Here is a 17990-nt window from a genome sequence, read left to right on the forward strand (position 1 = left end):
TTAGAGCACTTGAGAATATGCAATCGTGTTTGTGTGCAAGTTGGGTGTTAGCTTTTTTCACTTTTGTTGCTTTATTGACTTCTATGGGAGAATACGTGAACGTGCACGTGATATTCTAAGCTTGGCTTTTTGGGCTCATCGGAATAGAGTGAGAGAGAAAACAATTTACTTTCAACTAATAATATGAAAGCAACCCAACAAGCCCAAAAAGCCAAACGTCTAGCGCAGTAAACGCTCAGTTCTAGATTGTAAGTTCCCACGGGAATAGGGCCCTCAATCCCTCCTGTATGTGTTTGTATATTTTGTCCTGTATCTTACAAGTCTTGTATTGTTTTATTTAAATTAACTGTATCCATGGACAGCGCTGCAGAATATGTTGGCGCTTAATAAATAAAGAATAATAATAATAATAATAATAATAAGGTCTCCCCTTGTAATCTGGCCAAAAATGAAAAGTGAAATTACCTCATGCAAATTTCAGTTTTGAACATTTTGTCCCATTAAAAATGTTATAGCATCTAAATAAGGAATTGCATGCATAAGCATAAATGCACATTCTGATTACTGCATTTTTGTACAGTACACATTTAATAGTTCAAAAGTGTGATTTCAACAATACTTTTAAAGTTTTTATTAAACCAGTAAATAATTATCATATTTCCCTTAAACTAAACACATGCAAGCATATAAAACAACTCTGTGCAAATAGTATGAGTAGATCAATCAAGCATTTGAGAACCTATGTGAAAAGGTTTTTCTGATTGAAATACCGTTGCTGAAAATTCTCATTGTAAAGAATATAGCAGGGTATTCCCTGAAAATTGTGTTTCTTGAGGATTAGAATGATCTTGAGTTTAAAAAACCCAATGAAAATGTTGAAAAACATGTTATAATATTCTTTGTAAGCAAGGGAATACATGCCAGGTTAGTTCTGTATTTTGAAACTTATGTATTACTTTCATCAAAATCGGTAGGCATCCTCTTAAAAAGTAAAAGGTGAAAAAGGGTAAGAAACTGTAGCAGACCACCAATAAATGCAACGAGTCTTGAAATACGGTCCAATAGAAACAATTGATGCATGTGTATCCAATCACCCCTAGAAGATATATTACCCCAATATCATACAACCGCTGACATTCTCACCATGCAGCTGCACGCCCGCTTCAGGTGCCTCCCGGCCTCTAGGATTAATCCTCTTTTCACGAATACAACGCTGTCTTCGCCGGATATTATCACCGTTTACGGGGCCTCTGCAGCTTCTCTTTTCCACGAGGACAGAGTGTCGCGTTGACGTCAGACGTGACATGATCCAAACAACCAATGGGGTAGGGGGAGGATGATACGGAGTGACCTTCGAGTCTGTATCTGTATCCAGCATAACAATCCTTAGGTTTCTGGTTAGCTTGTCCAGTGCCCAACATGGAATGTAAATGATGCACGAACCATCCTGCTGGTGGGCAAGGCAGGAAGAAAGGATAATCGGACATCAGTATGGCTTACGCGTTTCTGCTTTATGTCGTATGCATGGCTATGAATACGGCATAAAGCCCAAAAGCGTAAGCCACACTGGTGTTGCGCCTCTTCTGTGCGGATGTTTGCTGCTTTCCATTTTTAATAATTGCAAATAAAGCTTGAAGTTTTTAAACACGGACTGTCCGATTATCCTTTGTTCCGGCATCCTCTTAAAAAACCTTAAAATTTTTTTTAAAAAATCTTGTTTTGAGAAAAGGTAAAATATTTTTATTGGATGTGAATCTTGAAAAGATTAGATGGAATTTATTTGAATCTTTAAAAGCCATAATGTTTGAAAATGTTGTCTTCCATACAGGGTATGACTGTAGAAAAGCTTGGGCGCAGACCTCTTCTAATTGGAGGATTTGGCATGATGACAGTATTCTTTGGAATTTTGACTGTATCTCTGACTTTTCAGGTAAGAAGTGTAAGAGATTTATTGTTGTTCATATTATCTCTTCTTGTGTACAATTTTAGGGTGTCTGTAATAGACCTCAATCTACTGTTATTAGTTTGTGTTAAGTTTGGGTGCAGAATTAAATTTTCTTATTAATTTACAGAAAATACAATGCCAATTAGTTCCATTTTTTTTTTATGTTTGCCAAGATCTCACATCTCCTAGAGTATCTTAATGTAGAAATGTCATGGTCCAATATAGTTTGGCATAGGTTTATATCATCATACAGTGTAGGGAATATAATGGTTACATAGGTTGATTATTTCAGAGATTGGTACATTTTGTTCTCAGTGATGCCAACTACTATATTATATTACTATGTGTTTATGGTATTTGTCGGATTGCCACAAAGCTTTGATATGTTGCAACCGGAGGCTTAAAAAATGTTAATTTTGAAAAATAGCTTCTTCAATTTAGTAAGGGAGAAACAAAAAAACAAAAAACAAACATAATTCAGACTTTAGTTGCTCTAAATTCAGTGACATCAGTAGTTCCTGTCTCCGTTCTCTGCCTTTTGCATTTTTAGTAGCATTGCTAAAGCTCCTGCCAAGTCAAATCTTCACATTCTCTTTCTAATAGATTGTTGGAACAGGGGCTAGTATAAAGAATCACTACATTATGGGAGTTCTCCAATTGTATTTCCTTGTTCCCTGTCTGACATACAGTATAAGTTACGTGATGTTCTATAGTTGAGCTGTAGCCACCTATCCCTTTACATTTTTTAACTTGATTAATTATTATTCAATATTGTTTGCGATCATTTAAATCATTAGAAAACTTAACAGGTGCTTTTTGTTAATAGATGGCCTGACATTGTCATCGATCTTATACCTGTATAATTTATTTGGGTTGACGTACTGAGATTCAAAAATGTTGCCTTCTGCTTGCTGTTAATAGTACAGGTTGCAGATGCTGGTTTATTCATGTGCCTCTGCTATATCATTAATCTTTTTTTAATCATTTGTTATATCGCTAACAAAGAAGCGCATCTGGAAATCTTTGCTTCAAATAATACTTTTTTTTATAGATAATCTGAGCAATAAACGGTTGTTAAATGATATAGGGAGCACATCCTACAAATATCTCAATTTTATCAATCTAATATTAAGCATACCAACCTAATAATGAAAACATTTCCAATCTTTCATTGGGGAATATCTCAATCCTGTGCCAATTTTTTTTCAAAAGACAAACCTGTTGCAAACAAAAGAGATTTGACAGCAATCACAATCCTGGCACAAGTAATTTTAACCAACCCCCTTCAGCTACTTTTCTTTTGAAATTGCAGTTACATTTACTATCTCTACAAAACCTCCTGTAATAATTATATCCACCAACAGAAATTATCACTAGTGAGGTCGCGAATAGTTCGCCGCCCCCTATTCATCATCATTGAGTAAACTTTGACCCTCTACCTCACAGTCAGCATACACATTCCAGCCAATCAGCGGCAGACATTCCCTCCCAGACCCTCCCACCTCCTGGACAGCATCCATTTTAGATTCATTTGGAAGCTGCATTCTTAGTGAGAGGAGGGACAATGTAGCTGCTGCTGATTTAATAGGGAAATTGATAGCTAGGCTAGTATATTCAGTGTCCACTACAGTCCTGAAGGACTCATCTGATCTCTGCTGTAAGTACAGCACCCCAAAAAGCCCTTTTTAGGGCTAGAACATCAGTCTGTTTTTTTTTCCCCTATGTAATCTAATTGCAGTTGCCTGCCTGCCAATCCACTTGCCCAGTGCAACCACTCATATCTGGTGTAACAGTAGTGTAAATTTTAAAAAAATAAACTTTTTTGACTGTGAAACATCAGTCTGCTAGTGTAATCTAATTGCAGTTGCCTGCCTGCCAGCGTGTGTGCCAGGCTCACAGCGTATACTGTGCCCACTTGCCCAGTGCCACCACTCATATCTGGTGTAACAGTAGTGTAAATTTAAAAAAAAAAACTTTTTTAACTGTGAAACATCAGTCTGCTTGTGTAATCTAATAGCAGTTGCCTGCCTGCCAGCGTTTGTGCCAGGCCTACTTGCCCAGTGCCACCACTCATATCTGGTGTAACAGTAGTGTAAATTTAAAAAAACAACATTTTTGACTGTGAAACATCAGTCTGCTAGTGTAATCTAATAGCAGTTGCCTGCCTGCCAGCATGTGTGCCAGGTTCACAGCGTATACTGTGCCCACTTGCCCAGTGCCACCACTCATATCTGGTGTAACAGTAGTGTAAATTTAAAAAAAAAAAAACTTTTTTTGACTGTGAAACATCAGTCTGCTTGTGTAATCTAATTGCAGTTGCCTGCATGCCAGCGTGTGTGCCAGGCCCACTTGCCCAGTGCCACCACTCATATCTGGTGTAACAGTAGTGTAAATTAAAAAAAAAAAAAAACCTTTTTGACTGTGAAACATCAGTCTGTTTGTGTAATCTAATAGCAGTTGCCTGCCTGCCAGCGTGTGTGCAAGGCCCACTTGCCCAGTGCCACCACTCATATCTGGTGTAACAGTAGTGTAAATTTAAAAAAAAAAAACTTTTTTGATTGTGAAACATCAGTCTGCTAGTGTAATCTAATTGCAGTTGCCTGCCTGCCAGGCCACTTGCCCAGTGCCACCACTCATATCTGGTGTAACAGTAGTGTAAATTTAAAAAAAACAAACTTTTTTGACTGTGAAACATCAGTCTGCTAGTGTAATCTAATTGCAGTTGCCTGCCTGCCAGTGTGTGTGCCAGGCCCACTTGCCCAGTGCCACCACTCATATCTGGTGTAACAGTAGTGTAAATTTAAAAAAAAAACTTTTTTGACTGTGAAACATCAGTCTTCTTGTGTAATCTAATAGCAGTTGCCTGCCTGCCAGCGTGTGTGCCAGGCCCACTTGCCTAGTGCCACCACTCATATCTGGTGTAACAGTAGTGTAAATTAAAAAAAACCAACTTTTTTGACTGTGAAACATCAGTCTGTTAGTGTAATCTAATAGCAGTTGCCTGCCTGCCAGCATGTGTGCCAGGTTCACAGCGTATACTGTGCCCACCTGCCCAGTGCCACCACTCATATCTGGTGTAACAGTAGTGTAAATTTAAAAGAAAATTTTTTTTTGGACTGTGAAACATCAGACTGCTTGTGTAAACTAATTGCAGTTGCTGGCTTGCCAGTGTGTGTGCCAGGCCCACTTGCCCAGTGCCACCACTCATATCTGGTGTAACAGTAGTGTAAATGTAAAAAAAAATACTTTTTTGACTGTGAAACATCAGTCTGCTAGTGTAATCTAATTGCAGTTGCCTGCCTGCCAGGCCACTTGCCCAGTGCCACCACTCATATCTGGTGTAACAGTAGTGTAAATTTAAAAAAAACAAACTTTTTTGACTGTGAAACATCAGTCTGCTAGTGTAATCTAATTGCAGTTGCCTGCCTGCCAGTGTGTGTGCCAGGCCCACTTGCCCAGTGCCACCACTCATATCTGGTGTAACAGTAGTGTAAATTTAAAAAAAAAACTTTTTTGACTGTGAAACATCAGTCTTCTTGTGTAATCTAATAGCAGTTGCCTGCCTGCCAGCGTGTGTGCCAGGCCCACTTGCCCAGTGCCACCACTCATATCTGGTGTAACAGTAGTGTAAATTAAAAAAAACCAACTTTTTTGACTGTGAAACATCAGTCTGTTAGTGTAATCTAATAGCAGTTGCCTGCCTGCCAGCATGTGTGCCAGGTTCACAGCATATACTGTGCCCACCTGCCCAGTGCCACCACTCATATCTGGTGTAACAGTAGTGTAAATTTAAAAGAAAAATTTTTTTTGGACTGTGAAACATCAGACTGCTTGTGTAAACTAATTGCAGTTGCTGGCTTGCCAGTGTGTGTGCCAGGCCCACTTGCCCAGTGCCACCACTCATATCTGGTGTAACAGTAGTGTAAATGTAAAAAAATTTTACTTTTTTGACTGTGAAACATCAGTCTGCTTGTGTAATCTAATTGCAGTTGCCTGCCTGCCAGCGTGTGTGCCAGGCCCACTTGCCCAGTGCCACCACTCATATCTGGTGTAACAGTAGTGTAAATTAAAAAAAAAAAAAAAAACTTTTTTGACTGTGAAACATCAGTCTGTTTGTTTAATATAATTGCAGTTGCCTGCCTGCCAGCGTGTGTGCAAGGCCCACTTGCCCAGTGCCACCACTCATATCTGGTGTAACAGTAGTGTAAATTTAAAAAAAAAAAAAACTTTTTTGACTGTGAAACATCAGTCTGCTAGTGTAATCTAATTGCAGTTGCCTGCCTGCCAGCGTGTTTGCAAGGCTCACAGCGTATACTGTGCTCACTTGCCCAGTGCCACCACTCGTATCTTGTTTAATAGTAGTGTAAGTGTACATTTAAAAAAAAAAAATGTTTGGACTGTGAAACATCAGTCTGCTTTTTTGTGTCAGGCTCACAGCGTATACTGTGCCCACTTGCCCGGTGCCACCACTCATATCTTGTTTAATAGTAGTGTAAGTGTACATTTTAAAAAAAAAAAAAAGTTTTGGACTGTGAAACATCAGACTGTTTTTTTGTGTCTGGCTCACAGCGTATGCTGTGCCCACTTGCCCAGTGCCACCACTCATATCTTGTTTAATAGTAGTGTAAGTGTACTTTTTAAAAAAAAAAAAATGTTTGGACTGTGAAACATCAGTCTGCTTTTTTGTGTCAGGCTCACAGCGTATACTGTGCCCACTTGCCCAGTGCAACCACTCATATCTTGTTTACTAGTAGTGTAAGTGTACATTTTAAAAAAAAAAAAATGTTTGGACTGTGAAACATCAGTCTGCTTTTTTGTGTCAGGCTCACAGCGTATACTGTGCCCACCTGCCCAGTGCCACCACTCATATCTGGTGTAACAGTAGTGTAAATTTAAAAGAAAAATTTTTTTTGGACTGTGAAACATCAGACTGCTTGTGTAAACTAATTGCAGTTGCTGGCTTGCCAGTGTGTGTGCCAGGCCCACTTGCCCAGTGCCACCACTCATATCTGGTGTAACAGTAGTGTAAATGTAAAAAAAATTACTTTTTTGACTGTGAAACATCAGTCTGCTAGTGTAATCTAATTGCAGTTGCCTGCCTGCCAGGCCACTTGCCCAGTGCCACCACTCATATCTGGTGTAACAGTAGTGTAAATTTAAAAAAAACAAACTTTTTTGACTGTGAAACATCAGTCTGCTAGTGTAATCTAATTGCAGTTGCCTGCCTGCCAGTGTGTGTGCCAGGCCCACTTGCCCAGTGCCACCACTCATATCTGGTGTAACAGTAGTGTAAATTTTAAAAAAAAACTTTTTTGACTGTGAAATATCAGTCTTCTTGTGTAATCTAATAGCAGTTGCCTGCCTGCCAGCGTGTGTGCCAGGCCCACTTGCCCAGTGCCACCACTCATATCTGGTGTAACAGTAGTGTAAATTAAAAAAAAACAACTTTTTTGACTGTGAAACATCAGTCTGTTAGTGTAATCTAATAGCAGTTGCCTGCCTGCCAGCATGTGTGCCAGGTTCACAGCATATACTGTGCCCACCTGCCCAGTGCCACCACTCATATCTGGTGTAACAGTAGTGTAAATTTAAAAGAAAATTTTTTTTTGGACTGTGAAACATCAGACTGCTTGTGTAAACTAATTGCAGTTGCTGGCTTGCCAGTGTGTGTGCCAGGCCCACTTGCCCAGTGCCACCACTCATATCTGGTGTAACAGTAGTGTAAATGTAAAAAAATTTACTTTTTTGACTGTGAAACATCAGTCTGCTTGTGTAATCTAATTGCAGTTGCCTGCCTGCCAGCGTGTGTGCCAGGCCCACTTGCCCAGTGCCACCACTCATATCTGGTGTAACAGTAGTGTAAATTAAAAAAAAAAAAAAAAAACTTTTTTGACTGTGAAACATCAGTCTGTTTGTTTAATATAATTGCAGTTGCCTGCCTGCCAGCGTGTGTGCAAGGCCCACTTGCCCAGTGCCACCACTCATATCTGGTGTAACAGTAGTGTAAATTTAAAAAAAAAAAAAACTTTTTTGACTGTGAAACATCAGTCTGCTAGTGTAATCTAATTGCAGTTGCCTGCCTGCCAGCGTGTTTGCAAGGCTCACAGCGTATACTGTGCTCACTTGCCCAGTGCCACCACTCGTATCTTGTTTAATAGTAGTGTAAGTGTACATTTAAAAAAAAAAAATGTTTGGACTGTGAAACATCAGTCTGCTTTTTTGTGTCAGGCTCACAGCGTATACTGTGCCCACTTGCCCAGTGCAACCACTCATATCTTGTTTACTAGTAGTGTAAGTGTACATTTTAAAAAAAAAAAATGTTTGGACTGTGAAACATCAGTCTGCTTTTTTGTGTCAGGCTCACAGCGTATACTGTGCCCACCTGCCCAGTGCCACCACTCATATCTGGTGTAACAGTAGTGTAAATTTAAAAGAAAAATTTTTTTTGGACTGTGAAACATCAGACTGCTTGTGTAAACTAATTGCAGTTGCTGGCTTGCCAGTGTGTGTGCCAGGCCCACTTGCCCAGTGCCACCACTCATATCTGGTGTAACAGTAGTGTAAATGTAAAAAAAATTACTTTTTTGACTGTGAAACATCAGTCTGCTAGTGTAATCTAATTGCAGTTGCCTGCCTGCCAGGCCACTTGCCCAGTGCCACCACTCATATCTGGTGTAACAGTAGTGTAAATTTAAAAAAAACAAACTTTTTTGACTGTGAAACATCAGTCTGCTAGTGTAATCTAATTGCAGTTGCCTGCCTGCCAGTGTGTGTGCCAGGCCCACTTGCCCAGTGCCACCACTCATATCTGGTGTAACAGTAGTGTAAATTTTAAAAAAAAACTTTTTTGACTGTGAAATATCAGTCTTCTTGTGTAATCTAATAGCAGTTGCCTGCCTGCCAGCGTGTGTGCCAGGCCCACTTGCCCAGTGCCACCACTCATATCTGGTGTAACAGTAGTGTAAATTAAAAAAAAACAACTTTTTTGACTGTGAAACATCAGTCTGTTAGTGTAATCTAATAGCAGTTGCCTGCCTGCCAGCATGTGTGCCAGGTTCACAGCATATACTGTGCCCACCTGCCCAGTGCCACCACTCATATCTGGTGTAACAGTAGTGTAAATTTAAAAGAAATTTTTTTTTTGGACTGTGAAACATCAGACTGCTTGTGTAAACTAATTGCAGTTGCTGGCTTGCCAGTGTGTGTGCCAGGCCCACTTGCCCAGTGCCACCACTCATATCTGGTGTAACAGTAGTGTAAATGTAAAAAAATTTACTTTTTTGACTGTGAAACATCAGTCTGCTTGTGTAATCTAATTGCAGTTGCCTGCCTGCCAGCGTGTGTGCCAGGCCCACTTGCCCAGTGCCACCACTCATATCTGGTGTAACAGTAGTGTAAATTAAAAAAAAAAAAAAAAAAACTTTTTTGACTGTGAAACATCAGTCTGTTTGTTTAATATAATTGCAGTTGCCTGCCTGCCAGCGTGTGTGCAAGGCCCACTTGCCCAGTGCCACCACTCATATCTGGTGTAACAGTAGTGTAAATTTAAAAAAAAAAAAACTTTTTTGACTGTGAAACATCAGTCTGCTAGTGTAATCTAATTGCAGTTGCCTGCCTGCCAGCGTGTTTGCAAGGCTCACAGCGTATACTGTGCTCACTTGCCCAGTGCCACCACTCGTATCTTGTTTAATAGTAGTGTAAGTGTACATTTAAAAAAAAAAAAATGTTTGGACTGTGAAACATCAGTCTGCTTTTTTGTGTCAGGCTCACAGCGTATACTGTGCCCACTTGCCCGGTGCCACCACTCATATCTTGTTTAATAGTAGTGTAAGTGTACATTTAAAAAAAAAAAAAAAGTTTTGGACTGTGAAACATCAGACTGTTTTTTTGTGTCTGGCTCACAGCGTATGCTGTGCCCACTTGCCCAGTGCCACCACTCATATCTTGTTTAATAGTAGTGTAAGTGTACTTTTTAAAAAAAAAAAAATGTTTGGACTGTGAAACATCAGTCTGCTTTTTTGTGTCAGGCTCACAGCGTATACTGTGCCCACTTGCCCAGTGCAACCACTCATATCTTGTTTACTAGTAGTGTAAGTGTACATTTAAAAAAATAAAAACTTTTTGGACTGTGAAATATCAGTCTGCTTTTTTGTGTCAGGCTCACAGCGTATACTGTGCCCACTTGCCCAGTGCCACCACTCATATCTTGTTTAATAGTAGTGTAAGTGTACATTTAAAAAAATAAAAACTTTTTGGACTGTGAAACATCAGTCTGCTTTTTGGTGTCAGGCTCACAGCGTATATTGTGCCCACTTGCCCAGTGGCACCACTCATATCTTGTTTAATAGTAGTGTAAGTGTACATTTAAAAAAAAATGACAGGCAGAGGCAGGCCACCCCGCAGGTGCCGTCGTGGTTGTGGTGCTGTGATTCCCTTTGGCCCTAGAATAATGCCCAGTGTTCAGAGGCCACGTACCATGAACTCGAAAAGTTCTGAGGTCATAGTTGACTTTTTAACACAGGACACCCAATCTTCTATAGCTTCCGCTCCGAACCTTGACGCACCATCCTCCTCCAGCTTATCTTCGGGCAGCACCTCTCAAGTTATCACTCGCCCGCCTGCCGCCACCACCAACACTAGCACCACAGCCGCTTCACTTGATCTGTCAGAGGAGTTATTTACACATCAGTTTGAAGAAATGAGTGATGCACAACCATTATTGCCAGAGGATGTAGATAACAGGGATATGTCTCAGTCAGGCAGCATTACACACATGGACGTATGGTGTGATGATGATGATGTTGTACCCGCTGCGGGATTTTGGTCTGTCACTGTGAAGCGGGCATAACCCTTACACTACCTGATCGATACATCATACCTGATGTTTTAAAGCACAATTTTCCAAACAATTTAGGAATGTTAGGTGATTTATGCCCTTTATGGATTAAAACCAGAATCTGCATCAACTATATAATTTTCCATGGGAGTTTTGCCATGGATCCCCCTCCGGCACGCCACAGTCCAGGTGTTAGTCCCCTTGAAACAACTTTCCCATCACTATTGTGGCCAGAAAGAGTCCCTGTGGGTTTTAAAATTCGCCTGCCCATTGAAGTCAATGGGGGTTCGCCCGGTTTGCGGTTCGTGAACTTTTGCGGGAGTTCGCGAACCCAAATTTTTAGGTTCGCGACATCACTAATTATCACCAGTAAACTTCAACATCATTTAAATTTAATTATGCCACCCCTCTACTCATAGCAGCTTATGGGGCCATGATTATTAGTATGACTGAGATTACTGTTAGTACTGAGTTTGCTTGTGGAAGTGAGTTTGAGTTCCTAATAGAACTGAGATTATTAGTTGACCTAGGTTAATGAAGCTGGCATTCCTAGTGGGACTGGGTTTTTAGTGTGGCCACAATGGCTAGTAGACATAGGATAACCAGTGTTTCCTTGTAAGATGGGTTCATGTAGACATGGAATGGAATTGCTAGCTGTATTGGACATGGAGTTTATAGTAGGCTCAGGGTTGCTAGTCTTGATAGGGTTTCTAGACTGAGAATGATAGTGGAACTATGGTTGCAGGTAAACCCAGGATTTCTAGAAAGGCTAAGACAGAGTTGCTAGGGTACTAGTACACCCAAAATTGCAAATAGTGCTATGACTGATAGTTGCTAATGTCGCTAGTACAAACAGGATCACAAGTACAGTTAAGATTGATAGTTGCAAGGGTTGCTAGTACACCCAGAATTACTAGTAGGGCTAAGGCAGATAGTTGCTATGGTTACTAGTACACCCAGAATGGCAAGTAGTGCTAAGACTGATAGTTGCTAATGTTGCTAGTACAAACAGGATTGCTAGTAGGCTTAAGACAGATAGTTGCTAAGGTTACTAGTACATCCAGAATTGCAAGTAGGGCTAAGAGGTTACTAGTACACCCAGAATTGCAAGTAGGGCTAAGACTGATAGTTCCCAATGTTGCTAGTACAAACAGGATAGCTAGTAGGGTTAAGACTGATAGTTGCAAATGTTGCTAGTACTAACAGGATTGCTAGTAGGGTTAAGACTGATAGTTGCAAGGGTTGCTAGTACACCTGTAATAGCTAGTGGGAATAAGACTGATAGTTGCTATAGTTTGTAGTATACACAGGGTTGCTAGTACACACAGGATTGATAGTTGCTATGGTTTATAACATACACAGGATTGCTAGTAGGGCTGATACTGGTTGTGGGGCTGGAGTTGCTAGTAGTAGTAGGCCATTGCTGTTAGGGTTAGTTACAGTGAGAGGAGGTTATGCTTATTGGCATAGTAAGTTACGTAACATCAGTACCTATATCAGTAGTTTAAAGGGGATTTCATTTTAATTTTCCTTTACCCTCTAATTCAAAGAATGTAGGGACAGTGGTGTGTAGTGTGTGGTGTGGTGGCAAAAAAAAAATAACTTAGTTACTCTACGCTTTAAGAAAAAGCTTCTCAAGTATGCTTTTTTCACATTTTATATAACTTTATAAAGTGCAATATATAATATAGCAACATAAAACATAACCTTTATTTTTTTATAAATGAAAACAATCTTGCAAAGAGTCATCAGAAATTAGATGTCCCTGCTAGTGATGTCGCGAATAGTTCGCCGGCGAATAGTTCCCGGCGAACATAGCATGTTCGCATTCGCCGCGGCGAGCGAATATATGCAATGTTTGATCCGCCCCCTATTCGTCATCATTGAGTAATACTTTGACCCTGTACCGCACAGTCAGAAGACACATTCCAGCCAATCAGCAGCAGACACTCCCTCCCAGACCCTCCTACCTCCTGGACAGCATCCATTTTAGATTCATTTGGAAGCTGCATTCTTAGTGAGAGGAGGGAAAGTGTAGCTGCTGCTGATTTAATAGGGAAATTGATAGCTAGGCTAGTGTATTCAGTGTCCACTACAGTCCTGAAGGACTCATCTGATCTCTGCTGTAAGGACAGCACCCCAAAAAGCCCTTTTTAGGGCTAGAACATCAGTCTGCTTTTTTTTTTTTCCTGTGTAATCTAATTGCAGTTGCCTGCCTGCCAGAGTGTGTGTCAGACTCACAGTGTATACTGTGCCCACTTGCCCAGTGCCACCACTCATATCTGGTGTAACAGTAGTGTAGATTTTAAAAAAAAAACACTCTTTTTTGACTGTGTTAAATAATAGCAGTCATTTTCCTTCACACATGTGCGTTTCAGGGCCTGCCTACCAGGGCACAGTGTCAACCCAGTGCAACTCATATCTGGTGTAACAGTAGTGTAGATTTAAAAAAAAAAAAACACTTTTTTGACTGTGTTAAATAATAGCAGTCATTTTCCTTCACACATGTGCGTTTCAGGGCCTGCCTGCCAGGGCACAGTGTCACCCCAGTGCAACTGATATCTGGTGTAACAGTAGTGTAGATTTAAAAAAAAAAACACTTTTTTGACTGTGTTAAATAATAGCACTCAGTTTCCTTCACACGTGTGCGTTTCAGTGCCTGCCTGCCAGGGCACAGTGTCACCCCAGTGCAACTCATATCTGGTGTAACAGTAGTGTAGATTTAAAAAAAACAACACTTTTTTGACTGTGTTAAATAATAGCAGTCAGTTTCCTTCACACGTGTGCGTTTCAGGGCCTGCCTGCCAGGGCACAGTGTCACCCCAGTGCAACTCATATCTGGTGTAACAGTAGTGTAGATTTAAAAAAAAAAACACTTTTTTGACTGTGTTAAATAATAGCAGTCAGTTTCCTTCACACGTGTGCGTTTCAGGGCCTGCCTGCCTGCCAGGGCACAGTGTCACCCCAGTGCAACTCATATCTGGTGTAACAGTAGTGTAGATTTTTAAAAAAACAACACTTTTTTGACTGTGTTAGATAATAGCAGTCAGTTTCCTTCACACGTGTGCGTTTCAGGGCCTGCCTGCCAGGGCACAGTGTCACCCCAGTGCAACTCATATCTGGTGTAACATAGAGTAGATTTAAAAAAAACAACACTTTTTTGACTGTGTTAAATAATAGCAGTCAGTTTCCTTTACACATGTGCGTTTCAGGGCCTGCCTGCCAGGGCACAGCGTCACCCCAGTGCAACTCATATCTGGTGTAACAGTAGTGTAGATTTAAAAAAAACAACACTTTTTTGACTGTGTTAAATAATAGCAGTCAGTTTCCTTCACACGTTTGCGTTTCAGGGCCTGCCCCAGGGCACAGCGTCACCCCAGTGCAACTCATATCTGGTGTAACAGTAGTGTAGATTTAAAAAAAACAACACTTTATGGACTGTGTTAAATAATAGCAGTCAGTTTCCTTCACATAAAGGGCAAAGGATGTAGTGAAAAAATATCTTGTTGCAAATAATTATGAATGCTTCCCTTTTAACCCCTTAACGACCGAGGACGTGCAGGGTACGTCCTCAAAAAAAAGGCAGTTAATGCCTGAGAACGTACCCTGCACGTCCTCGGTTTGGAAAGCAGCTGGAAGCGATCCTGCTCGCTTCCAGCTGCTTTCCGGTTATTGCAGTGATGCCTCGATATGGAGGCATCCTGCAATAACCTTTGGTAGCCATCCGGTGCAGAGAGAGCCACTCTGTGGCCCTCTCTGCACCGGAGATCGGTGGCTACCTGCGTTGGTGGGTGGGAGCCGGACCGGGAGGCGGGTGGCGGCCATCGATGGCCCTGGTTATGTGCAGGGGGGGCGGGATCGTGGGCGGGGACGAGCAGGGGCGCGCACGGACGCGCGCGCGTGCACGGGAGGGCGGGGGTGGGCGCGTGCACGGGGAGGGAGCGGGTGGGAACCGCTACACTACAGAAAATGATTTAATAAAAAATGTATAAATATCGAAATCTGGAAAAAAAAAAAAGATCAGCAAGGTGGTGGGGGATTGTCTGTGTGGGGGGGGGAAGCTACACTACAGAAAAAAGCCCCAAAAAAATAAAAAAAGCACTTTTTTTTGCAAACTGGGTACTGGCAGACAGCTGCCAGTACCCAAGATGGCCCCCAATGAGGCAGAGGGGAGGGTTAGAGAGCGGTTTTGGGGGGGATCAGGGAGGTTGGGGGCTAAGGGGGGGATCCTACACCCTAGCATATGTAAATATGCTAAAAAAATTTTTTATTTTTTTTAAAAAACCCTTTTATTTTAGTACTGGCAGACTTTCTGCCAGTACTTAAGATGGCGGGGACAATTGTGGGGTGGGGGAGGGAAGGGAGCTGTTTGGGAGGGATCAGGGGGTGGGATGTGTCAGGTGGGAGGCTGATCTCTACACTAAAGCTAAAATTAACCCTGCAAGCTCCCTACAAACTCCCTAATTAACCCCTTCACTGCTAGCCATAATACACGTGTGAGGCGCAGCAGGATTTAGCGGCCTTCTAATTACCAGAAAGCAACGCCAAAGTCATATATGTCTGCTATTTCTGAACAAAGGGGATCCCAGACAAGTATTTACAACCATTTGTGCCATAATTGCACAAGCTGTTTGTAAATTATTTCAGTGAGAAACCTAAAATTGTGAAAAATTTAACTTTTTTTTCAATTTGATCGCATTTGGCGGTGAAATGGTGGCATGAAATATACCAAAATGTGCCTAGATCAATACTTGGGGTTGTCTACTATACTACACTAAAGCTAAAATTAACCCTACAAGCTCCCTAAAAGCTCCCTAATTAACCCCTTAACTGCTGGGCATAATACACTTGTGGTGCGCAGTGGCATTTAGCGGCCTTCTAATTACCAAAAAGCAACGCCAAAGCCATATATGTCTGCTATTTCTGAACAAAGGGGATCCCAGAGAAGAATTTACAACCATGTATGCCATAATTGCACAAGTTGTTTGTAAATAATTTCAGTGAGAAACCAAAAGTTTGTGAAAAAATTTGTGAAAAAGTGAACGATTTTTTGTATTTGATCGCATTTGGCCGTGAAATGGTGGTATGAAATATACCAAAATTGTCCTAGATCAATACTTTGGGATGTCTACTAAAAAAAAATATATACATGTCAAGGGATATTCAGGGATTCCTGAAAGATATTAGTGTTCTAATGTAACTAGCGCTAATTTTGGAAAAAAGTGGTTTGGAAATAGCAAAGTGCTACTTGTATTTATGGCCCTATAACTTGCACAAAAAGCAAAGAACATGTAAACATTGGGTATTTCTAAACTCAGGACAAAATTTTGAAACTATTTAGCATGGGTGTTTTTTGGTGGTTGTAGATATGTAACAGATTTTGGGGGTCAAAGTTAGAAAAAGTGTGTTTTTTTCAATTTTTCCTCATATTTTATATTTTTTTTTATAGTAAATTATAAGATATGATGAAAATAATGGTATCTTTAGAAAGTCCATTTAGTGGCGAGAAAAACGGTATATAATATGTGTGGGTACAGTAAATGAGTAAGAAGAAAATTACAGCTAAACACAAATACCGCAAAAATGTAAAAATAGCCTTGGTCCCAAACGGACAGAAAATGGAAAAGTGCTGTGGTCATTAAGGGGTTAATATGAAGTTGTCTTATTTTTTATACTTCCAAGTCATAGTTGGAATGAAATGTTGTCCCCTTTTTTTTTTTCCTGTGTAATCTAATTGCAGTTGCCTGCCTGCCAGAGTGTGTGTCAGGCTCACAGCGTATACTGTGCTCACTTGCCCAGTGCAACCACTCCTATCTGGTGTAACAGTAGTGTAGATTTAAAAAAAAAAAAACGCTTTTTTGACTGTGTTAAATAATAGCAGTCATTTTCCTTCAAACATGTGCGTTTCAGGGCCTGCCTGCCAGGGCACAGTGTCAACCCAGGGCCTGCCTGTCAGGCTCAAAGCGTATATTGTGCCCACTTTTTAAATGTACACTTACACTACTATTAAACAAGATATGAGTGGTGGCACTGGGCAAGTGGGCACAGCATACGCTGTGAGCCTGACACAAAAAAGCAGACTGACACAACACTTTTTTGACTGTTAAATAATAGCAGTCAGTTTCCTTCACACGTGTGCGTTTCAGGGCCTGCCTGCCAGGGCACAGTGTCACCCCAGTGCAACTCATATCTGGTGTAACAGTAGAGTAGATTTAAAAAAAACAACACTTTTTTGACTGTGTTAAATAATAGCAGTCAGTTTTCTTCACACGTGTGCGTTTCAGGGCCTGCCCCAGGGCACAGCGTCACCCCAGTGCAACTCATATCTGGTGTAACAGTAGTGTAGATTTAAAAAAAAAAAACACTTTTTGGACTGTGTTAAATAATAGCAGTCAGTTTCCTTCACATAAAGGGCAAAGGATGTAGTGAAAAAATATCTTGTTGCAAATAATTATGAATGTTTCCCTTTTAATATGAAGTTGTCTTATTTTTTTATACTTCCAAGTCATAGTTGGAATGAAATGTTGTCCCCTATAAATAACCATAAAATTCTGCATCAAGTACTTATTTCAGTTTATGTTATAATTATTACATAGCACTCAGGTGTGTAATTTGTAATTTCTCTTTTAGTTAACTATATCCCGTAGAAGTAATCTTTTAATTGCGGATGGGTTAGCACTGTATTACAAGTTAAAAGTAAAAAGTTTCAGCACAAAGGAAACCCGTTGTGTGCTATCATCAGGACTTCGGATATCACAACCACATTAACTTCTTCTCCCCCTAGGCGTCAATGGAGCGTGCTTAATAAAAAAAAACTAACACTTATTGCTCGCACTGTAACCTGACACACATTAGACCTACAGATGTTAGTTATGAGTATTTTACATTCCAATGTTCTTCAGATTTATTTTAATATATTTATTTAAATACAGTATATATATATATATATATATATATATATAATTTTTTGTACCTTTATATCTAGATGAAAAATAACAATTATATATATATATATATATATATATATATATATATATATATATATATATATATATATATATATATATATATATATATATATAAATAAAAAGAACATTTTCTTCTAAGTGAAGAACATTGGAATGTAAAATATTTACATAAAAAAATGTAAACCGTTAAAAAATATTAAAATTGATTAAGAATGATTTTCGTGTTTAAATGTTTTTGAGT

General features: G+C 40.1%; 1 protein-coding gene across 2 annotated transcripts in view; it reads left to right on the plus strand.

Annotated features, from left to right (window-relative positions):
• SLC2A9 (solute carrier family 2 member 9) overlaps nt 1–17990 on the plus strand; it is a 1122280-nt gene that overhangs the window by 714424 nt on the left and 389866 nt on the right. For both annotated transcript variants that reach the window (XM_053704140.1, XM_053704141.1), the window contains exon 10: nt 1829–1930. In XM_053704140.1, coding sequence (XP_053560115.1) covers nt 1829–1930 — 102 coding nt within the window. The remainder of the gene's footprint in view (nt 1–1828; nt 1931–17990) is intronic.

This window comes from Bombina bombina, chromosome 2 (genome assembly GCF_027579735.1).
Source record: "Bombina bombina isolate aBomBom1 chromosome 2, aBomBom1.pri, whole genome shotgun sequence".
Classification (NCBI taxonomy): Eukaryota; Metazoa; Chordata; class Amphibia; order Anura; family Bombinatoridae; genus Bombina; species Bombina bombina.